This window comes from Rhynchophorus ferrugineus, unplaced genomic scaffold, assembly GCF_030347505.1.
Source record: "Rhynchophorus ferrugineus isolate W39M unplaced genomic scaffold, kcgeb_rfMv2 rfM4, whole genome shotgun sequence".
Taxonomy (NCBI): Eukaryota; Metazoa; Arthropoda; class Insecta; order Coleoptera; family Curculionidae; genus Rhynchophorus; species Rhynchophorus ferrugineus.
Window position 1 is genome coordinate 41122925 of NW_027472583.1, and position 26317 is coordinate 41149241.

Genomic DNA, 26317 nt, shown 5'->3' on the forward strand with positions numbered 1-26317 from the left:
CGTCATCAAGATGATTAATGTATTGTCTGTCGCAATTTGTAAATTCGTTTTATAGTCAGACAATATTTTTCTTCTCATTTTATTCTAGTTAAATAGAGACATAATGCTGCCTGATTAGTTCGAATGTACAAACGAATAAGCCTGTCGCCCGGTTGTCACACGTATGCAAAATTGTTATTCCATTATGTTATTTAGATTAGAATTTTGTTGTATATGAAAGCCAAACTGAACTAAAACTCAGAGTTGGTGCGGCAACATTGCGACATTTTGACGTCACAAATTTAGATGACGTTTGTTCAAAATAACTTTAAATAGACTGCATGTGCAATTGATAAAAATTTATTTTATTTCAATGAATTGTTTATAAATGTAACGAGTGTTGTTTATAAATTCTCTTTGGTTTGATTAACATCTTTAAATCCGACGAGAATCTACCGCTACGAGTTTCATACAAAATCGGTTAGTTTGGTCGGGATTTTGTATGAACAAAGACTCTAGAATTAAATGGATATATCGAAAGTTATCCCTAATACTCCATCTGGGTTTCTTGTCGTGAGAGAAATAACGGTATCTGTCTTAAAAAATAATAAATAAATAAAATTTTTACCTTATAAGAGAACTAGCAACCAAAAACGAACAGTTTAACAAATGATTAACTTACAGTTAAATTGGAGAGAATAACTCCTTGTTTGTATGAAGAATATTTTAAAACATATATTTGAAAAATAATGAAAGGTTAGCGGCTACAAGTTTCATACAAAACATAATGTTCACGATCGGCACTAGACACCCTATTGTTGAAACAAAATATGACCCACCTTAATATCTTCAAAGTTTGGGATAGCCATACAGATTGATGCAACATAGTTTCTGCTTGAACATCCACATTTTCGGAAATATATAGCTTAGTTATTGGTCTCATAAGAATCATTATTAGCTAAGTACTTTAATACTGCTAATACTTTTATTTCATAAAACATAAAACATTCATTTCATTCATAAAACATACATATTAATAAATACAGTTTTGTAGCCGTTTTTTGCATTAGCATTATAAATAAAATTTATTATAGCAGGTTATTTAATATGTTCAATAAGATCTATATATTATAATCAAATAATAACTTGATAAAAACTACCATCCTCTCTTATTGCATTACTCGTTCTGTATCTTGTTTGGTTAACACTTCATCAATTAAGCGAGATATATTTAGTGATTTTGGTGAAATGTTTTGTGTGTGTTTTATGTGGATTCGATAATGGTTTAAATTCTTTTTTTTTTAGGTTTAGAATAGGTTTCCAGAATTTTTTTTCACTTTTTATCATTTTTCTATTATAAGAACATATCACAATACAACTATCATTAATTGGTGCTAAGCTATTGTACAATAATATTGTAATCTACTTATAATATTTGACGGCTTACATAACATCTTATAGCCGTAAGGAGGGTGATCAATAGTTTATCGCTCTCTAAAACTATATTAATAACACACTCGAATATACCACCTTGATACTGAATATAATTGAATACGAATGCTTTACTACGAGGTGAGTGACATAAAAAATCTTGTACCAATATTACGTTCCACGCTCGAAAAACCACTACTCCACAAAGTTTTAATCATTTTTGCTTATAATATAAATGAATAATTAAATTATTATATAAACATTCTAAATTAGATAGATTTAAAAATATCTTCAAAAACCTATAAAATCATGTATTATTTCGTATCGAGCAATCCTCGACTGACTCTGTATATTATATAATGACAAATAGTTAATAATTTACATTAGAGATACCGAAAAAATATCGATATTTTTTCCAAAAATGTATTGATAGCTGGAAATGAGACCACCGAACTTTGAGTTGTAAAGTAAAATATGGATAGTAAAAGACTAGGGTTTTCGAAAGAGCGTACCGAACATTTACTGTGACGTTGCATTGAAAAAATATAAATATTTTTAAAAATAAGTATCACTATTTTTCTTCGCGGGTGACATCCCTAATTTAAATTCTGCGATCTTATATCTTTAATTAATTCATTTCTACCTATATTTATATTTCTATTTATATTAACCACTCTATTCGCTAAAAGAGAAGCAATTCATTTAGCGCTTTTGTTGTTTTAATAACTAATTGCTTACTTCTTCTGTCAGAATCAGGGTATCACAATGGCTGGACGTTTATTTCTAATTATATTTCCTGCTGACAGAACAAATATTACAACTGCACTGCAAAAGACACGTTGATATCATCCTCTAACGACAATTGTTTTATATAAAAAATAATCAAAGAGAATATGATGGATTCCAGCAATGCTTAATAACCTGGAAACTTCGGAGTATATCGGAGTGAAATACATTTTGTTAAACACAATATATTTTTATTATGTAGCGGGCTCTTGGCAAGAATATAAATTTTACAATTTGTTTTCGATATTTTACTGATCCTTTTGTGTTCTCTGACGAAATAGTGTAATAATATTTTTTCAATAATACATTCAGTATGAGTATGTTTATTATATAATGCATAAAACTAATTTCTAAAATCACGATCGAGGATTATTGAGATTATTTCCATTTGGCATGTGTAAAAGACAGCTCAAAATCATAACGCTAATAAGACAATTCTATTGAAGTACTATTTCCATCAAATAAATAATTCAACAAGACTTACCAGAGTGTATAAAAATCAGAGTAAAATTATAAATTAATTTTCCAATTTACTTGCACTTTCATATAATAATTCACTTCCAGGTTATGACTTTCCCAATATACACTAGATGGAAATAATTGTAAGACTCACCTCTGATCAACGTTACTCGTAATTTAAGGTATGATTGCGCACACATCAAATTTTTGGCAGTATAAACATTAAGGGTGTAGCCACGGAGAAATATATCGATATTTCGTTAAATCGATATTTTAAAAAATATCGTCATATCGATATATAGATATATCTATTGATCGAGTTCAAAAAATATCGGTCAAGATATCGATATTTATTTGGACACCCCTAATACAAATTATTATTGATGCTATAATAGTTAGACTGTTTTTTGTTTATTTTTATAATAATACCTATTCTGTTCTTGCTTACAATTAGACTTCAAAAGCTCTTAAGAAGATAAGCTGAGAAAAATAGACAGGTTTTAGATCCAATCGAGATTGCGTAGATAAGATACGATGTAGGAACGTATTAGATGTGGAAAACACACAATTGTCGTTATGATTGATTTTCGCTTTGCTTTAGACTGTATATACTGGCCGTCACTTTGGATAGCTTTGGAAGGTGGGTATATTCCCCGAAATGTTACTAAACTTCTTGAGGTGTCTTATGATGGCTCCGTCAGCTCTGTGCGAGTACGAAATGTTTTGTAAAATTCATTTGATGTCCAAGCCAGTGTTCACCAAGAAGCTGTCGTCTCTCCACTGCTTTTCAATATAGTAATGGACGCAATTAGGCGAAAAGTAAAAAACATAAAATATAATCCTACAAACATCTTGACGAGCCGATGTTCGGTGATGAAACAAATGTTGAGCTTCTCTGCATTTTTCATGATATAGTTAGCACTACAAAACTATATGGCTTGGGAATTAATGAAGAAAAGATCAAAGCCTTTCAGTTGAGAGATTCTATGGTATTTTATACTATAATGGAATCCAGTGGTAGCAAGTGGAGGAGTTCGAGTACTTAGGATCAGTAATTCAGGAAAAAATGTGGAATCTACTCAAAATAATGAGCCGAACTGGCCAAGATGCAGTAACTATTGGTTCTCTAAGATGGTACGTGTGGAAGGGTGGCTTTAATTCCTTGAAATGAGATGCTTAAGCCCAATTTTTCATGTTTCTCTCCGACATTATATTGGAAATAAAGTTATTCGTTTAAAATACGACTGTCAGAGCACAGTTAAGAACAGATTAAGCACATCCACCATTATATCCATATCAACTGTTTTCTGTTTATTTGGACTCTTCTTTATTGATATTGGTATTGGTTAGCTAAGTACTTCAAAAAGGGCAAAAAATAACGTCCTTTGGTTATTAATTTATGATTGTTACCTAACCTATTGTTTATTATTCAGTCACTCATGCCAAGTCATAATGGCAAACTACATGATGGAGTAAGTAGGAGTATATGTACAGGGCCATATTTCACATATAGTATGACAAGGGACGTAGTGCATTAATTTAATCCAAACCGGTAATGGATAGAAGATTCTGGTAAGATTCTGGTAATAACATGCAACATTATCTAGGGATCTGCTTTCAGTGTCTCTATACAGGATGTTATGCGAGGAAATGTTCGTCAGTTTGGAAAAATGTATTATATATTAACATTGCGGAACAAGGGGGACTGGAGAAAAGAGTTCATAATAACAGCAAGAGACAGCAACAAAATTTTATTAGTCCCCGTTAATTTGTATTATAGTAAATTGCAAATAGTATATTCACTTTAATATTCAATGAGGGCTTTTTAACCACTAAACGTTTCAATGTCATCGAAATTACTATTAGTTTGGAATTTAAACGATTTGCAATATTTTCAAGAAAGCTAGAACTATTGGTATCTCTATGTCTTATTTTAGGTAATATTTCTTTTTATTTATTTTAAATTATATATCAACCTTCAATGTATAACAACTAATATATTATTAAATAAATTGTATTATAGTCTTTGTAATTTGATGCTAAAAACTGATTTATTATTAATTATATTATCCCTCAGTAATTTCTGCTCTTTATTATTAACAAAATTTGTCAGATAAAGATAAATGTGGCACTCAAGTATGAGTTTTTGTACCGAACATTTTATATTTAATTTTATATAAAGAATCCTAAAATTAATCTATATTATGTAGTGAAATGTATCGACGACGTTAAACGTGTTAATATAACAATTTCTTTCGATTTTCTAGATATTGCATCGATATTTTCTACATCAAGGAGTGCATTGGGGTAGATATCACGATTCTAAATAACATACATTTATCACAAGCTCGAGAATATGAATGTTACTGTGAAGTAATTGATATTGCAAAGCATAACATACTTTCTGAATATTTTTTGTTCAAGCCTTTATAGTATTGATATGGGAGTAAATAAATTTTCTGGTTTTGCTTACATTGACAAAATATTTTTAGGGTTTTTCTTTCGTATATTAATTTTTGAGGGTAATTTTTCTGTAACATTCTGCTGAAACGGAATTAAACAAACTATATATGTGTTTGTGAATATATATTAAAAATATTAATTTTTTATTACTTAAAATGTGGAATATAATATCGTATAAATTTTCGCCACAGCTTCTTACGGTTTTCATTTTCTTAAGGTTTTTTGCAGAGTGGTATTTTGAACCAATATTTTAGTTTATTAAAAATATATTTAAAAATTACAACTGTACTACATCTTTACAAATATGTCGAATACTAGATAGATCCAGTGAACTTCGTATCACCTACATCTACTTTACAATTTTTTTCTGACAATCCACTTCGTCAAATGTCGATAAATGAAATGTCCTAGCTATTATACCAGGTGTTCTGTCTGCTCTGATTGTAAATCTCAGGTTTATGATGGAAATCGTTTTTAGTTCTTGCCCAATAGTTCGTTTGCATTTCTAAATTTATAATTGACTACCTGCACCTGCTAGTAGTAACAGAGCCCCTAGTAAGTGATAAATTTATTCTATTCCATATCCACTTCAGTTCATGTCTATATGGAACGCAATTCTGAGAAACCTATACTATCATTATTATTCAATATTTCTCGTTTATTATCAGTACGTTTATTACGTTAGGTAGCTCGAGGCAGATTTGATAGACTTCGATGGCCTTAGTCAAGTCGTCCTCTTCTTGGCATTGCTAATAATAAAAATAAAGAAAATTATCGTGCACCAAACATTTACAAAGTATACTTTATTGCAAATAATCACTACATATTTCAACTCTATTTTTCGTAAATGTTTACTCTGCCATAATTAAAATACGATTTGAATCCACCATTAGCAGATATTTATATCAAATTTAACATTATGTTATTATTTTTCATTTGATTTTCAAGTTATCGGCTCACTATACCTAGCAAGAAAAACATATTGGTATAAAATATAAATCGCAATGAAATATAAATGTAATAAATGGTCAGTGGCGAGAAATTTTCTTTAGTCTTTAATATATATTTATTTAACATATATTATAGTATACATACATATATATATATATATATATATATATATATATATATTCTAATCGCGGTTTAATAATAGTAACCAATGGTATTAATCAGTATTCAGCAGTTTTAGACAAAAATACAATTCCAAACGCACACAGCTCATTCATCATTTGATTTTTGACACAAAAAAATGCTTCAAAATAAAATATATAAATAATAATCATTATAATAACTAAATAAAAATAAACAAAAATCTTATTTAATATATATACTACACGTATTTTATATTCTACTATATACATACAATTTAGCTGCATATTTGGCTAAATCTATTTATCGATTTACAATATTATTTTAACTACTACCAACTGATCACTTTGAAGTAATAAGCTCTAAAGCACATTTTGTTATAGACATTTCATACCTTCTCTAACTTCATACCAATAACTCTTGAAGAGCTATTTAGAGCAAATCACTTTAATAAACTTTCCGATTGCCTGTATAAAATAGATTTATAATTAATTAACATTGATTTACAGAATTTCATAATGATAGAGCCATTCTGTACGTGATGTACTTTTGACACATTTAATTAAACTTCTAAATGTTAATTGGATGCGTAAAAGAGGAACAAATTTTATTAAATTAATTTGTTTAAATATAGTCCGCCAAAATGAGGCCCAAACCCAACTGCAAAAGGAAAAGGGTAGTTACTATGCCGCGGTAATCAGAGCAGGAAAGCCAGAAAGACCAGACAAGAAACCGCATTGACTTTGGACAAACAAATTTATTTAATAACGTTTCCATTTTTAGAGTAGCCATTGTGCTGAACACCGAATTTCCAGGGTGTTATTGTGAAGTTAGCTGCTGCTAAAAAATATATATTAACAATATATATTTAAATAAAAACCCTCCGAGAGGATAAAACATTAGTAACAAATTATGTTAAAAATGTCTTTCACTAACAGATCAGAGTTGGCTGAAGATTCCGGAAATTAGAGCAAGTTAAATGTGTGAAACGACAATATAGTGGTATGCGTTAATGTATTGTTAGAACCGAATTTGTAGAATCTATCTGGCGAAGATAGATGGTAATTAAAACACTGGATTCAACATGGTTGCTCTGTATTTATATTTTACAAACAACTCGGTTAAAGCCGAAACACAGAATGAATCAAGATGGAGTGGCTTTAACACTTTTATATAATTCTATATAAAGGCAACTACTCTAAAATTTATTTATGGAACCATATATACATAGGGCCGTCAACATATAGGCGCCTCCACCAAAATACGTATGTATCCAACATTTAGCCATCTTACTCTTGCAGCGTCCTTGCAAGACTTCACTCCAGCCTACTCTTGAAACATTGTCGTTGGTGGTTCTGGCCCTTCTGAAATGGAAACATACTCTTTACTACTTGGTCATTATTATTAAAATTATCATGATGATGTCTTTCTTCATCGTTTCATTTTCCATTTACAGTTTCATATTTTCCATGCAGTTTATGTTATAACTTCTGTGAAGTAAATTTTATACTTTTTGGGAGAAATGCAGTTAATGCCTTCGGTGAGGTCAAACTGCTAGACCCCGTTTTAACTTCTCTGATGGGCCTGGAGCATTCTATGTTTCTTCTACTGTTGCATTTTTTGCAAACGTTATAATTTACATCTTGCTATAACAACTCCAAAATTATTCTGCATCTTCCTACATTATGATTATTTTATACCTTATTTTATACCTTTATTTAGAATTTTACATCTAACATTAGGTATCTGAGTCTATTGAGTCTTTATTTTTATTTAGCTAATTTCCATATTGTTAAAGAGCTTCATATTGCACCTACATATTCTCAAATTTTACATCAATATCCAACTTGTCTCATTTTCAAATTTCATCTAGATATTATTTCAATTAAATTTACATCCTTATTTTGTAACATTTTAAAACTTTATAACCAATATAACTTTATATATTATCTTTTTAAATGTTCACCCCAATTGAACAATCAGATTCATACTTGCCTTCTATACTTATTATATTATTTTTCCTAACTATAAACTATTTATCCTTATTGTTTTTCTGTAATCCTTTGTTTTATACATATTACATGTTTTGCGCTATTCTTGTTCATTCTAATCGTTATTACTTGATACATTTCTAATTTATTATTTATTTACTTATCACTAAAATCATTTATTACCATTTAGCCAAATTGCATATATCTACTTTTTTGCTAGCCGGATGTCACTAATAAATTATGTATGCCTGTACAATTATTCTTCATCAATATTTTTCCTTATAGATCTCTTTGATATTCCACGTATTTATTAACACATATAATATAGTTTTATTCTGGTATTTGCATTTAAAAGCTAATTTTTTACTGATTAACTACAGCCTTTCAATAAAAGTTTTGTAAATTATTGTTTTGTTGCCTCTATTTGGGTATATGTTACTATATACTATAATTTTTAAAACTACAATTCCAAAATTTCAACTTATTTCCTTAATGTAAACATTCATCTATAATTATATCCATCTGTAGAGAATTTTTTATGAAAGTAGGTGATTTCTCGAACAGAATACTTTTTAATTCGGGTTAAAATCATGCATGAATTCTTTCAAAGAAAGAACCTTTAAACTGATACTAATCTCAAGCCAAATCTAAATACAATATTCATGCAACTACAACCGGCACATTCATTAGATTTAAAAAGGTTCTTCTGTTATCTTTTCTATGTTAATTATATTATATTATATTACAAGAAGTCTTTTTGTTTATATAATCATCACTTATTTAACTACTTTAATTAATTCTTAGATAATTTGAAAATTGCAGTGTGGGTATCTTCTTTTAAAGAAAATAATAAAATTTACTGACCTAAACTATCCATTTGAAGGTTTTATTTATGTTAATTTATTCAAACTTATTCACACATTTATATGGTCTGTCGATTTAGCTCTAAAATTGAACTAAAGTAATATCAAGTTCAAAATTTTATCAAAAATATTATTTTCCAATCTTGTTCTTTATAACATTGGGGGTTAAAAAGTTTTGTTGTTTGAATGTTTATTTTAAAATTCTCATAGAGTATCATTCTAATTAAAAGTGCATTAATATTAGATAAAAAATACTTAATTTTTACAAAAAATATTATACTATAATTGGGCTTCGATTAATTAAATTTAATATATTGACCAATCTCCTTCGCCTATTCTTTATAATTTATATTTAGATTTTTTGAAATTTGTTATATTTACTTAATATAAAATAGTTATATTACTATATTAATATATATTATAAATGCATTTAGCATAACTTATTGTTTAACATTATTACTTAATTTTGCTGAAACTATTTAGTAACAAATTGTGTTTTTTTTAATTGAATCGTCATAATTGAAATGTTTCTAATTTTTAGCTAGCATATATTCTTTGAAGCTTTAACATGGAACTTAAAATAGTAGCCTTGAATATTACAGACATATGTCTAACTTTACCCCTATCTGCATTTTACAATTTTACTATTGATGGATTTGCTCTTTTCCATGAGAGGGCCTTCGAAATATTCCTTTTAATAAAAATAGCTTACTTCCAATAGGTCTGCTAATGTGTGAATGCTGTTGGTTTGGTTTGAATATTTTACTTTGTTGTTTATGGTATTTGCTCCTTCTTATTTTGTCCATTTTGCTCTGTATTTATACTTTACAAATAAATCTGTTAAAGCCGTAACTTAATAGGCGCATCTACCCAATTATTTATATGTCCAACAGTATTTTTAAACGATGCCCTTGTAATGCTCGTAACATCACGTCACCAAACATTAGTCCGATATCTTAGAATATTCGATCGCGCTACATAACAGATAAATTTAACAGTTACAAGTACTAATGTGTTTAGCGAGTAAATACTAATAATACCGCGAGAAAACTACTCTAATATTTATTTACGCAACCATATATACATAAGGTCGCAACTGTGTAAGTGTCTCCACCCAATTATTTATATGTTCAACAATATATTTAATGATATCATTCGCGCTACAGAACATATAAATGTAACAATTACAAGTTTAAGTGTGTTTAGTAGGTAAATCAACAGAACAGAGAGAACAGATCAATTAAAAAGTCCACGGCCTAACATAGTAAAACACATTTTTAGGCAAAATTAGTTTTTTTTATTCAACATAATTCCCTTCAAAGGTGATACAGTGATTATAGCGACTCTCCAATTTTTCGATACCATTTTTGTAATACGATTTGTCCTTTGCCTCAAAATAGGCCTCATTCGACAAAGCTCTTCCCAGCCAGCATTCTTTTGTGATCTGAGAACATAAAACAAAAACATGAAAATAGTAGATGAGGAAGCAATTCCAAGCAATTCATGGATTTTTGCCATTGTTTTCACTGATTTACGACACGGTGCATTGTCTTGGCGAAGCAGCACTTTCGTTTTCTTCAAATGCGGCCGTTTTTCGGCGATATCATCCTTCAAACGGTCCAATAACGCTATTTAATTATCGCTGATGATGGTCCTTCCTTTTGCAAGGTAGCTAATGAAAATTATTCCATGCGCATCCCAAAAAGCAGACGCCATAACCTTGTCTGTCGACTCTTGTTTTTTCCCACGCTTTGGAACGGGTTCAGCGGGTGTACAGTCCTCCCGAATAACTGTCGATAGGACTTCAGAGTGAAATGATGGAGCCATGTTTCATCCATTCCCACATATCGACGCAAAAATTCAGGTTTGCTACGCTTGATAATCTTAAAACACTGCTGCGAATCATCAACTTGTCGTTATTTTTGGTCAAAAGTGAGCTCGCGCGGCACTTTACACAGAACTTTTTAATTTTATGTTTAAACGCTAACGGCGTAATACAAAAATATTGCATTTTCATGTATTAAACTGTATATATGCTTACCAAATATTAAAATATATATGCATTTTATTATAGTTGATCCGATTGCACTTCTTTTATTATCGTCACTTATGTCTAATGGTGTTGACTAATTCAGTGGCAATCTATTATTTTCTTTGTAGTTAATTTCCAAATTTACAGGATAATTTATACGCAAAAGTTCAATCAAAACTTATTTAATATAATTTGAATATGATAATTGTTTGCTTACTAATTTGATAGTATTTTATTTACGCATTTTTAACAAGAAAGCTCGAAAGAAGACAATAGCGCTCGGAGAGTGTGTCAAGCGTAAATTCAGCCACAGTTAGAAATCGGCTACAACTCTTCTAGCCTCAGAAATTCCAGTCTCCTATTTTTCATACCATTTTCGATGATCTTGATCTTTATCTTTTCGGCCCTGTGTCTTCCACACAAATGGCCAATTTCGCCACAAATATCTGTAAGAAACTCGTTTACTTTTGATTCAACAGATTTGTTCAGACGATTGCACTCTGCTTATCTGAATTTATTTTTTGCAAATTTTTTGCACAAATCAAAATAAATAGATATTAGGCTAATTTCATACTAATATTTTATATCCACTATACAGTATACTTTTTTAAAGCTATACTCAAACTTAGTTAGTGCAAGAGGTGGCAATAAGTACCGTAAAGCATAATAAGTAAATTAATTCTAAAAGTACACAACACTCACCGTAGTGAATGAACTAGACAAACGCAAGTTTAGTAAAAGTACTTAGTATTATCTCTGTATTCAAGACTTATAGAATCAAGTTTAAATTCCACCTAATCTACCTATATTTCTAGTCTTTAGATAAAGTAGAAGAATAATTATACACTTTTAAAAATTATTGTAACAATACTGAAAGTTACAGTATATAAAAATAAAAATAAGATTACATATTCGCAGGAAAATTTAAAAGAACGCAAATAGACCAGTGCTATATTTCTACAAGAACGAAATTACCGACGAGTATTTTCGTATTAGGTATTGTGTGCATTGCATGATAGGATATTTTTAGCAAATGTAAGAAAAGGAAGACGATACTATATTATTTAATCCATACCCTATATATAAACTCTATAGCATAAAGACAATGTTTTCTAATAGGACGGAATACTCAATTTTTCAACACATATTTAAATCCTATAGACAAAACCTCAAAATACCCATATACGAAATAAGCATATGTTTTACATCGCTCGTCTGCTACGTTATTGGCCACAGACTATGCTGTACTCGAGCCATGTGTTTTAAAACTGATTGGTGTAATGAGTGAGATGTCTAAAAAAATTCACGCCAAGAGGGTTTAATTCTCTTCAGTCTAATAGCTTAAAGCCCTCAGTGCATATTTGAATCACCATTCAACAAGTCGCCTTTTCTTTCCTTGAAATGAAATATTGTTTTGAAGTAAATTAATAGTGTTTGTGTTTTAAACCCCTAAATATTTAATAACTTGTTTATTCGTTCCTCTCATAATAGGAAGGTTTATGATATACCATTTCTTTAGCGGCGTCTTGTACTTCTGCTCAAGAAGTTAGCACGTTTTCCCGAAAAATAAAATAAGTTTAAAAAAAAATTGTTGTTCCAAAGTTTCTACATTTCATAACTGGCCTAGTCTCTAGGATTCCAACGAAATCATAAGGATGTTCTCTTTTGAATTATTTAATTTAACTAGAATCTAATTCATTTTAAGGAAATAAAGAAAAGTTGATTAGCAATCGTCTCGCAGTTATTGGAAACATTCCTTAGTAGAATTAAGTGAAGGTTGAGCAAAAGTGTCGGTGCTGATAATGAGTGTGATATGGTCACAAGACTTCTAGCCATAAACTATTACAAGTAAGGTACAAGTATCTGAGTCCAGAGAGCGGAGCCACCAAAGTTTAAAAAAGTAAAGTTGCTGTGAAGTGGTATAATTTATTAGCAAACAAGTTTGCAATTCAGGATTCCAAAGACCGATTTTTCGCATAGTAGTAGTTTCGCAAATGTGAACCATTCGAATGGGTCATCAAAACTCAAAGGTCACTCACCAATATCATCAAAGGCAAACTGGCCGGCTAAGGTACAGACAATGCTGAAAATTATTTTGATTAGATCTACAAGCTGTCCAAACGGGATGACGACCACGTACATCTCTGGACCGTTTATAGTCGTCCGATCGGTGACACAAAATCTATAAACAAACCGTGCGGGTAAGAGTTTAACACTCCGACAATAACGTACTAGGATCGGATCTCGCTGGGAGTATAAAGGTTTTTTTAAGTGTATTAAATTAAATAAAGGATAGGTTAAATTTAATAGTTACAAGTATAAGTGTGTTTAGCGAGTAAATAACAGATCAATTGAAAAGTCCCCGGCCTACCATTGTAAAACACATTTTTTTGGCAAAATTTTTTTATTCAACATAATTCCCTTCAAGGGTGATACACTCATTATAGCGACCCTCCAATTTTTCAGCAAACAGGTATAGTCGTCCGATCGGTGACACAAAAACCATAAACAAACCGAGCGGGTAGACGTGCGGGTAAGAGTTTAACACTCCGACAATAACGTACTAGAATCGGATCTCGCTGGGACTATAAAGGTTTTTTTTAAGTATATTAAATAAAATAAAGGATAGCGTTCGTTAAAGTTAAGTGACTGTTTGAAGTCGCTAAAATCTAGTCGCATAATTGTACTGGGAAAACTAAAATTAAATAATTTAATTATATATATTTAAACAAATAATAAAAGCAGGCCCCAACTAACGGGCCTGATCCAACACTTATACTGGAATATACGAATCCTTAAATATTACATTTGGAACGATGTTAAAACGGAAAGTGAGTGGTTAGATAATATTAAACGAAATTACTTAATTTTCACCAGTGTTATTTAAAATTTTGTGTTACTTTCGGTTATTCCTTTATTTTTGGAATTATTAAAAAGTTATGGTTTATAAGTTTGCATAAAATTTATCAAGAATATTTTTGTAGAAAAACAGAATAATATGCTTTATTTGCTTATGTAGTGTAAGCTAATTTTTCTAAGTCAACGCTTAATTAAATTTGATGCCCGATAAAGTAAAAGAAAAAAAGACAAATTGTTTTTGCATAAGAAGAGTTAATAAATGATATGGTTCTAGAGACATAGTATGTCATTATATTATAATTATAAGTAATTTTAAAGGTTGTTAAGATTTTTCTACAAATTTTAATGGTATTAACTTAATTTCAAGGATCATTAATTAATGCATTTCTTAACAAAGCGCTAACCGAATATTGCAGATAACATATACGTTAATTTGTGCATCAAGAGTTAAAATAAACATTGCATAGAATATTAACAGTCATAAATAGTTTCATAGAATTCTAATTCCTCATTTATTGGTAAGTTGTTAAATCCCACGTGAGACCTATCACAAATTACAAAACAATAGATCAATGGAAGCCATAGAAGAAAAACTAAAAATGAGCTCTCTGCAAGGGCAAGATGAAAGGGTGAAATAAATAAGCAAGCAACAATGCAATTTCATTTGAAAATATAAGTAAAGAAATTATTCTTTTAATCACTCTGATTTATTTATTGTTTTTTGGTATATATTTTAGGTGATTAATATGGATAAAAGATAGGTAATATATAAATACATAAATGAAGTAATGAAAATATAAGGAGTTAAGATGAAAATAACTACATAATTTGCATAGATAGAATACAAAGGACTATTACAAGAAATTATAGTATATTAACAGGACAATTTCAAAACATTGATAATTATTAAAGTGTATAAAGATGAATGTAATACCGAATGAATTTGAACCTCGTATCAATTATTTTGAGTATGTGTTTTATGCACCCAAGTTTTGGAAAATTAATAATAAATTTAATGATTGTAAAGACATTCCTTTAATAACATTTCCAAATTGTAAAAAATTACCTAATTGGGTCCGTTATTGTTTAAATGTACATTCTAAAGTAAAATAACAATTTCAAAATTATTTTATTCATATATTCTTTGTTTTAATATACAAACATCTATTATTTAATTTATTATTCAATACCTATGTTTATAACATACAAGTAGAAAAATCATGTACACTTATATTTGATACTCTGAAGTTGTTACAGTTCTGAAAATAATCTTACCTATAATATTTTGTTACAATGTTCAATGGCACAGTGATTTACTCTTAATAATACTTTGTTGATTATTGAAAGTTAATGGAAATTAAATTTAATTAAATGCAATTAAAAAAATGTTAGTGAGTGTTAGTTTTTGACATAATTCGCATATGTTTTAATTAATATTGTGTATCAAATACATTTCATATTAAAAATGCTGCAAAAAAAAGTTTTAGTAACATGGTCATTATACTCTATTACAACAGAAACATTAATTTATTAGAAATATATTTAGTTATTTAATTTAATTTATTGTGATCGAATTTCGCCCACAGGGTGATCAGTAGTTTTTATAAATGTAGCAAATTTCACAGAATAAATATATTTAAATCAAGGCAATACCTCCAATATTTGATAATAATTTAAATTGCCACTCTTAATTTAAAACAATTGAGCGATGTTTCAAAGCCAGCTGAATAGTTTAACTCTCCTGGAATAGGTTTGCGTACGGTAAAATAGCAGCGTGCCCGTCCTCACGAATCTTTTAGCATAAAATGCAGCTAAATGGCCGTGCAACATCTGCGTCGTAACTTCCGTCCGACCCGGAGGTTTGCAATTTAGTTTCCGGCGGGCAAATCAAGTGAAGGGTAATTTTCCACTCTAAGGAGTTGTAAATTCGACAATATCGATGCTATACCATCGATAATTTACGACCTCGCCAAAGTGTAAACATTCGCGTTTCAAACAATCAATGTAAGACAAACAATATTACCTCCGAGCTTCATTAAATAAATAGAAATACGTAGACTTTAAATATTCAAAAGAAAAATAAAATTATTTAATTAATAAGAAATATTCATCAGTTTCTCATATATATGATTTACTATTCTTAAAATGGGTAAAAGCATTGAAAAATTATTAGGCCTATAATTTAGTTTTAAAGGATTTTTGGAAGGAAATTGTGAAAAGTCGGTAAAATGTATTTTATTCAAAATATTGTTCGATGGTAGCTACCACATCCTTCAGACAAATTCATGCGAAATGAAACGCTGCTCAAATAGGTGACGACTCATGTGTTGGAACAAGTAGTAGAACGGAATGAGCAAGGTCTGGATAATATGATGAATAGGATAAAACTTTCCATTTTAATGAGTCCAAGTATGTTTACGCCAGTTTTTCAAAATGTGACCGAGCGTTGTTATGCTGAAGAATAACACTGTTGTGTTTTTGATCGTAATCCGGCCGTTTATCGCGCTCGGCTCAAATTCATTAATGGTAGGCGCTAGGCATCCCCATTAATAGTTTCATCATACTTTCAAATCCCGGTCTTCAATTTTTTTTACCAGTTCAGAACGCTATTTGTCTTCTGTGTTAAAATTGCCAGTTATAAAATGTCGAAATCACTATTCACATATCGATGGAGCATGGTTACCATACGTTTCACACAGTTTCAATATAAAAAATGCCCATGTACTGAAAAAAAAAATAATTCCTTTAAACACTTGCCTCATTATTTCAGAGCCTATGACGAATCAAAGTTCATCCCAGGAGCCGTGTATCGGCACAACAAATTTGGGTGAGAGCGAAAGAAACTGTCGGGATAATGAATGGTATAAATTTTGAGAAAATAATCCTTTTTAACTTGTAATGTAATTCTTACCACAACGATTTTTTTGGTTGATAAATACGTATTTATTATATATTAATATATTATTTAATGTTATTACATTCATGACAACATAGCAACAATCCAAACATTTTAAAATGCATCAACTCAATTACCACACTAATGTATGAATCATTAACCACACTGTACTCCACAAACTTTTCTCTTGGGGCTGAATAAATGTTCCGATAAATTTTCGATTATTTTGTATCCATTACAAAGTTGTAAAAGTTAGACATATTTTCAAAAATCTACAAATAGAATACCAAAGTTGTCTAAACATCAGTTTTCTCATTCCTACTATAATCTTTAGACGAGTTGGATTTACACCTTATTCTTTCTTATCAAAACTTTATTGTATTATTGGCCGTTATTGTTATTGTATTATATTTATAATAATTTAATATTCTAGAAAGGCTACTGTGAGACATATTATTTTAGCAATAAACCCCTGCTGTCTAAAAGAAAACAGAATACATGTACCGTCAAAAACTGAGAGTGACATATTTTGTTGTTAAAACTATGGTTATGAACAAAAGAATATATACCTCCGAACCAAATGACGATTGTAGGGGACCGAGGCTATCTAAGACAATATCACGAAGGGAGAGATGTTTGCCGCATCTTCCCTGAATGTTCACGCATGAACTCGTTCTGTTCAGCCGTCGACTGAAATTAAAGTCAAATTTAAGTACATCTTACATTAGATACGCTTATTACAATCACATATACATAATATATAAATTAATGTCTTACTGTTAATCTACTGTACTTGTATTATTTAAACACGTCCGTATGTATTTCCCAAATTATATTTAAATAAGATTTAAGCTAAAGTGAACACTAATACTTATACACTTTATACAAATTTGTTTGGGTTGCTTCGATGTTCTGATATCCTGTTCCTGTTCCGTTTTTTTTTTTTCATTGTTTTCAAGTTGCTATGATTCAGTAATCTTCTTTCATATTTATGGCGAAATTTTGGACAAATTTGTAGATCCAAATTACTTAGCCATGCTTGCCTAATTAATCTTGAACTTTATTTTGGCAGTATCATGTTACTAGTTAATTTAATTTCTTAAATCCATAATTCCTAATAGGCTTTATTACTGACTGATAAACCGATATCTTTGACATCAAGATGGAAGTACCTTCCGACTGACCAGTATATTTCTTCTCGCATGATTTCTAACTATTAAACTGCATTATTCAGCCTCTAGTCTATTTTTGGATCTTGTGGACTGCCACCAGAAATTTTTATACCTCTAGGTAGGAATCTATATATTTTGCCGTAATAATTTCGTCCCTAGTAAATGTTCTAAATACTAAAGCAATATCAAAGGTATAGCAGATACTGAAATGGTCCCAAAACACTACCCTGCAACCTTCAGCGGAAATAGGTTTAAATGCTGAAAACGAACCTTCATGAAAAACTCAAAATTGTCTTTCTAATAGATAACATTCCAGTAACTGGCAACAGTTCCTGGGCATAAATTTTCTCATCTTGTATATTAGTTCTAAATACACTGCAGTATTTTGTATTCTTCAAACGGCTTCAAACGCCTTTTTAAAACCAAAACTGAAATTCTGGTATTTTCATAAGCAGTTTCTGAAATAATTCGAATATCGCAGGTAGCAGCAAGATAATCCTGTAAGACTAGACTTGTTCTGCCGGTTTATCACATTCTTCAAGCATAATTATTTCCATCATTTGCCATCTTAAAACAAAAAAATTCTCGTTAATCGCGTTGAATGTGTTGTTGTACATATTTGATGCATGATTTTCACTTTTCTTAACAGTTCTTTCTATAATCGAATTGATTTGTCATCAATTCAAGGAGTCTTTTTAGGATTCAAGTTGATGTCAGTTTCCAAATTCATTAGAGAAACCAGCTTTATACCTATTTTAGGCTGATGAATAGATGTTGCATTTATTGTAGATTGTATATCGTTCAGTTGAAGTGTCTGTAGTTGAAGTGAAGGTAAATGCGTGTAGAAATTATGTTCTTTAATCGTCTGATTACTGATTCTATTAAACATTTCCTTGTTTGCAGGATGACTACTTCTGCTCCATAGTATTTTAGCTTCTCTTATTTCTTTTAAAGTATAGTTAACTTGGAAGACAAAATTTACTTCATTTCGTGGTTTCTCTCTTGCTGCTCTCTCGTTTGCCTTTTCTTGCAACTGAACCTGTTCTATTTGATTTCATATTTGTAATGTATATCTTAATTGTCAGTTATAGAGCGCCAGTGTTTGTTTATGAGCGATTGTTTTCAGTACATATGGTAAATTAAAAATAATATTTGAACTTTATGTGAATTCTAATAGAACAGATACGGCAAAAAAATGTGAAATTTGCGAAAAGAGATCTAGAAACTATCTCTTTTCCATTATTTGCTCTTGATTCAAAATTCTACCACTTCTGTATGTATTTTCAAGGACGATAAGAAAGAATAACTGACGAAAGTTGAAATCGAGTCAACAAAACAGTCGAAAGAGTTTCAAAATTGGATTGTTCATAGGCATAAGTACTGAAAAGTGAAATAATGTTTAACCAATCAGAAATACTGACTAATCAACCATAAAATACTCAGAATTTAAATAATTTTCTCTCATCATTTGCTGATATCTGCGTATTAAATTTACTCTATTTTATTTGGATTTATTTTGGAACTTCGGCTATTTCCATTTTTATTATTAAATAATAGTACTAAAATTTGCAAACTCAACAACACCTCCTCAATGAGTAATGTTATGCAATTTTATTATTCCTATATCTAATTACTTTTTCTATTCGCTATACTCTCCAAATGTATCTATGCATAGATACAATATCAATATCGCTATTACAGACTATAACACAATTGAAAAGTCCCCGACCTAACATTTTAAAACACATTTTTCTTGGCAAAATTAGTATTTTTTATTCAATATAATTCCCTTCAAGGGTAATACGCAAATATCAAAATACAGACGCCATAACCTTGCCAGACGACTGTTGCGTTTTCCCAAGCTTTGGAACTGGTTCATCGTATGCAGTCCACTAGGATGACTGACGATTGAACTCCGAAGTGAAATGATCGAGCCTTGTTTCATCCATTGTCACATATCGATGCAAAAACTCCGGTTTATTACGCTTGATCATCTTCAAACACTGCTCCGAATCATCCACTCGTCGTAGTCTTTGGTCAAAAGTGAGCACGCGCGGCACCCACTTTACAAAGATCCTTCTCATACCCAAATAGTCGTGAATCATATGATTACACGTACACGTTTAATTGGTATCTTTAGAGTGTCTGCTATTCCATTCAGTTTCAATTTAGGGTCATTTAAAATCATTTTGTGGATTCTTTAATGTTTTCGTCACAACTTTTTTCGTAACAACCTCTTTTGGGCGTCCACTGCATTCACCGTCTTCGGTGCTCATTTCACCAGGTCTAAACTTAGCATACCAATCCTTGATGATTGATTTTCCTAGGGCAGTATCCGAAAACTCGGCATCAAGCCAAGTTTTTGCTTCAACTGTATATTTTCCAATCAAAAAGCAATATTTTATCAACACGCGAAATTCCTTTTTATCCATTTTCTTCACAATAACAAAAGTTGCTTCACTCAAAATGCTATAATTCACAAACTAATGATCCGACAGCTGTCAAATTTTTACACGCATCTTTTGAAGGTTAGGGCTAACTAATATATGGATTTAATTCTAGTAGCGCCATCTATGTGTCAGGCCGGGGACAATGCAATTAACCTGTGTGATATTACAATAATATAGATTACAGTAATATAGACTACTACAGATCTGTGTATTTTATAGACATAAACTAACTAAACATTAAATGTGGAACATACCACTTTAGCGAATCAATCCCACTACTCAGTCCTACTATTTAGTGATAAATTCAAATAACAGGTAAAGAAAAATTGGTGAAAAAACATAAAAACCAAAAACTTTTAGGAATAATACAGATACGACTATCGCAGCTGTAGATAACGTAAAATTACAAAACAATGGCACTCACAACAACCTACGGACTAAAGATCTGTCAAACATAAATAACAGAAAAGCGTCCACAACACCTGAAATGTATTACTACGTATACGTTATTTATTTAAGTATAAAACGATAAAATAAATATAAACTTTCCCGTAAACCCAACCCCCAAAATTTATTTTTTATTAGAGTTTCTAGCCGAATAAATAAAAATATATTTTCTAAGATAACATTTATTTATATCAAAAGGCTTACAAAAATATCTAAACCGATATAATAACTGTGAATTATATGCACTATTATTTTTTAAAATAACATCCATTTATTAATATTGTAGGAATGTTCGTCGGGTCGGTCAGTAGGTCTAAATGTGTGGTTGCCGCTGCGATTATTTGTCAGAACACACACTACTATTTTTGGAAGGAATTTGCACGAGAACTGAAAACACTGGTTGAAGAAATACTGTTTATTTTTCATATTAAATTATACATGTGGTCGATGGGAGAATTGACAGGATATTAGGCTAGGTAGAGGAAGTACGGTAGCGCTGTGGAAGTGGTACTATTACAAGGGGTCAGAGAAGAGAAAAGAGAACGAGACGTCGTCGTGATGGTCTTTTATTGCCACCGGCGTTGCCAACCTTTGTACTTGTTGGTGAATTCGTGGTGGCCTAAAGGGTCGTGGCGGTCGCCACAATATTAACAACTTATATTTTTCGTATTTCCTAATCGGAAAAAATTATACGATTTTTAGGACTACTCAAAACTCATCTAATTATTTTCGAGTATTTTTATACAGAACGAATTTGTAGGCCCAAATATTGTTTTCTTAACTATATCGAAAAAATTATCTCTAAAGCACCAAGACCACTAATCACACATTTTTATCGACTAAAAACATTGGAAAATTGACGAAAAATAACATAAATGAAAAAACATTTTCTCATATAAAATATTGTGCCAAATAACAACTGTCAAATCGATTGGTTTCGCTTTTACGTAGCGAAAGTTGTCTGTGATTTGTTTTGAAAACTGTTTTGTGTAACTATTATTATTAATTATTATTAATAATACCGCGGCCAAGAAGATATAAGGTTTCCCAACGGAGCCGTAACCTAATTACTCTACCGCACATTGCAAATCAATTAACTGATGAAGAAGGACAAATTGCACGGGAAGAGCGTTAGTTTGGTATGTCCCCAGATGGTGGCTTATTTTTCTGGATGCCCTTGGTTTAATTGGAAAGACATTCCTCATGTCATTGATTTTGACCACTGTATGTGCAAAATCCGAAATTGTTGTAGCGGTTGCTTCTTCTAGAAGAGCCGTCACGATGTTAGACCACTTTGTTAGAAAACATTCTGCAATGGAAAGAAATTTAATAGCCTCAAGACAATCATCTAGGAAGATTATACAATGGCGCATGAACGTGCAATGGAAGCTCTTAATCGAACCTTAAAAGATCTACGAAATGATTATATATGCTGAAGATTTCTCCAAGCAATTTCGGACTATCGGGAATGGCCGTGTAGAAATCGAGCGGATTGATTTAATTTCCTCAGAGTGTTTGCAGTTTCGTCTGCGTTGTTTTCTTTGAAAAAAGAGCTCATTAGCAAAGTATTTCCAAACAGCATTGCTAACCATACAAATAATAAATGGTTAAGTGTAATTTTGGTGGCTTAGAATAGAGATGTGGACTTTAATTTTAAAATTCAGAATCTTATCGTTGGTAATCTGTATTCATTCAAATCTATTGAGTGTGCAACAAACGAAGACGAAGTTACTAATTATCCAACTGAATTTTTAAACTCCTTGGATGTGCCTGGTTCACCATCGCACAATTTTCAACTGAAGGAGTAGCTCGGTACTCATCATGTTTCAAAATCCTTGACCTTTTGCGGTCTCAACTTATAAATTTCATATTTTTCTAATATTTATTTGTACGTGGCATATTTACGTATTAAGAAACCATCCGTTCTCTTTGTTCTTGCGCCCGATAAAAAAACAAAAATTGTCGTGGTGCTTCAACGAAGAGAATTAAACCGATTGATATAGTTAATTTTTATATATTTTCGTCCAATAAGTCTCGCAATTCATTATTTTCGGACTTTTTTGGTCCTTCACGTTTTTCTTTACCACTGCCATAAAAATCACCCTTTTTCAATTCATTAAAACATTAAAACGAAACTAACCATGTGGGTATGACGAAGAAGTATCACCATAATTTTCTAAAAGTCTTTTATGGCCGAATTATTAGCAGTATACCGATAGACATCGCTGATCAAAACACATCCAAGCACCTAATGTATTGTTTAGGGTTCAGTAAAGTGACGCATACAAAATTAAACCAAAGGATAAAGCTACGATATGAATATAGTTATGAATGTATTTATATAATAGAACAGTTTAATATTCTTGATATACCAGTACTTTTATAATGTTTACGTTTCAGGTATAGCAGTAGCTCTCAGCATCTTCACCATAACAGCTATGGCGGTAGATCGCTCTACAGCAATTATACGTCCATTCTTCCGCTGCTTCAATAAAACTACGACAATTCTAGTCATCCTGTTTCTATGGGTGGCCTCGTTAATACTGTTCTCTCCAAATTTATGGATTGCTGATCTCAAAACTGTAGTGCTCAATAATACAATCCATATATCTATGTGCAGAATGGACTGGAATAACTTCCCAATACCACAAAATATCATTGGTATCGTTTGGTTCATCTTCATGTTTGCTATACCAGGTAAGTTTTAGTTCAGTAAGTTTTAGTTCAAAGTTATTGTCTTGTCTATAATTAGCTGAACTAATAATTTGATCAATTACGTGATTCTGCGAATAAGTGTACCTGAAATCGACCGCTGATTTATTTTAGAGGTATAGCATATTCATAATATGGTATATTTCAACATTGATAAAACGACCACCCTTGGAGTTTACTAATCATTCTGTACGGCTCCGATACTTGAACACTGTCACAGTTTTTAATCAGTAAGCTTGAGGTGTTTCAAATGCGATGCCTACATTTTCCTCTTTGAAATTTTACATATTTCTCTCCAAGATCATATTAGCAATGAAACCATTAGTTTAACATGCGACAACCAGAGAACAATTGAAAAAAGGCAAAGAGGCAGATTACAATGGCTTAAACATGTCTGTCGAATGTAAAGTCATGGAATTTCTCGCATATTTCAGTGGCGGATAATTGAAGATACAGCGATAAGCTGTATAAAATAGACATTGTCCAAGATCATAGAAGAAAGAAATCTAAAAAATATTAGAGAGAGATTAACATTGTCCGAGGATAGAACAACTGCAGATGACCGCCAACTGTGATAAAATTAATAAGGAAAATTCAAAGTCCTGCGGAACCAACAGTAGCGTATTGGTTGAAAAACGGACCCTCCAAGCGTGGGCTATGATGAATTCAGCATTTCCCAAGTACATAATGCCGACGTATTATATGTGTGTATCAAAAATCGATATTACTAAATCCTTATACGGGCAATAGACATTGTATTATAATATCGAATGAAACAATGATCTAGTATCGAAACTATGACCACATTTCCTGACATTTCATAAATTATCGATACAACGTAAATTATTAAAAAATTAAAAAATTAAATTAATAATTAAAAATTCAGCAGCAACCATGAGTCAACCATAATTAGCCAAAGTAGAGATTTAAATCTGAAGAAACAGACCATCTAAGAAATATATATATATATAATATATATATATATATATATATATATATATATATATATATATATATATATATATATATTTATATATATATATAATATATATATATATATATAGCAATGGAATGGGAATACACAGCAGAAGTTCCTTATTCGTGGTTTCACTAATTAACGCTTAAAATGTTGTAACCCTATTCCTACCTTAAAAGCTAAAATTATCTTTATTCTAGGAATCAGTCGACATATTAGGGAATTCAATATATTATGGAATTTATTATAATAACTAATCGGCTATTTATTGCGGACTTATTTCTCTATTATCAGTAAATTTGAAGAAAATATACCCGCAAATTCAAATATTTTACAACGCTTTGTAAAGTGAGTGAAATAAGTTTGACGTAGCTTTATCATATTTCCAATTAAGATCCTACGACTCAGAAAATCACTTCAAACTTCACTAGTTCTCAATCTTCCACATATTAATGCAGAAATGTTTGAAAATTTGTGATAATTTTGAAACATCTTTATAGAACATTGGTGGAATAAAAAGTCAATGATGTCGTAAATTTGAAAATTCACTGATCATTGGCTATAGTAAAATTGTTAAAACTATATAATTGGTAAAACTTTTTTGCTTTTGCTTATACTCGTAATTCAAATAAATATTATGCGTTAGTTAATTACTAACATCATAGAGTATCGAATATATTTAGTTACCTTTGTGAAAATTAGTTTAAATAGATTAAATAAACAAGAGTTCATAAGTATTATACAATATTTGGTCGAATATTAAAAATAGGAAAGAATATAATATTTGTATCTTAATGAAAATAAAGAAGAAATAGAATTAAATATTATAACAAAAATAAACACCTAGAGTGGATGTAATAAAGAACGTAAATAGTACTTCCAACCAAGGCTTTAAATGTTTTGAGTCGTAAATATAAATATAATCACACGTTATCATGAAATAATGAAAACACCTTTTTGGTTTACCACTAATATTTGTCTCCTAGAAAGTTTTAGAGAACTGACTAAAATTTGACACAATAAACTAGATTATATTCGATTCATACTGCCTGTTATAATTCACAATAATATCAAATGATATTAATACAATTAATTAATTAACGATTATTAGATTTTCATTGTTTTATTTATATTTGTCTAATTTTTTGGTGTCTATAGTTATACCTAAATTAATTAGAATTGCACCAATATTATTGCAATATAATAATAACTATTCGTATTTAATACAACTATTATCTACAAACCTTGAACACTTATGAATATTAATTCACATGTGTTAGTTTGATTCGTGCAAGCTCTTGCGGACTGACTTGCTGACTGTGTGCTTTTAGTATATAAATTATAACTAGAAACTTCGGGAAACATCTAGTTTGAAACAGTTCTCGTACTGGAAATTGTCGAGATATGGGTACTGAAATTGTAGTCGATTGGCGAGCCGAACAGCTTGAATTTCCCAAATGGTGAAGATATTTGCAGAATAACTCGTTGAAGTTATGTTTATTGATTATCCATAGTAACTCAGAAAGTTGCGAAAGAAAGCATATATAATCAATATGTTAACTTATGCCGTAGTTTACAAGTAGTTTTAATGCTATGCCTTGAGATGAAATACGTGTATGAAAAAACACCCATTAAATTTGCAAAGTATGTTTCTTAAAATATAGCGTTGAAATTAGTCATTACTTTAAATCATTCTAAATAATGATGGTCTC

At 30.5% G+C, this 26317-nt stretch overlaps 1 protein-coding gene across 1 annotated transcript in view; it reads left to right on the plus strand.

Annotated features, from left to right (window-relative positions):
* LOC143195952 (neuropeptide FF receptor 2) overlaps positions 1-26317 on the plus strand; it is a 282448-nt gene that overhangs the window by 225273 nt on the left and 30858 nt on the right. Inside the window, exon 5 of the mRNA XM_076403497.1 lies at positions 23318-23614. Within this exon, the coding sequence (XP_076259612.1) occupies positions 23318-23614 (297 nt within the window). The remainder of the gene's footprint in view (positions 1-23317; positions 23615-26317) is intronic.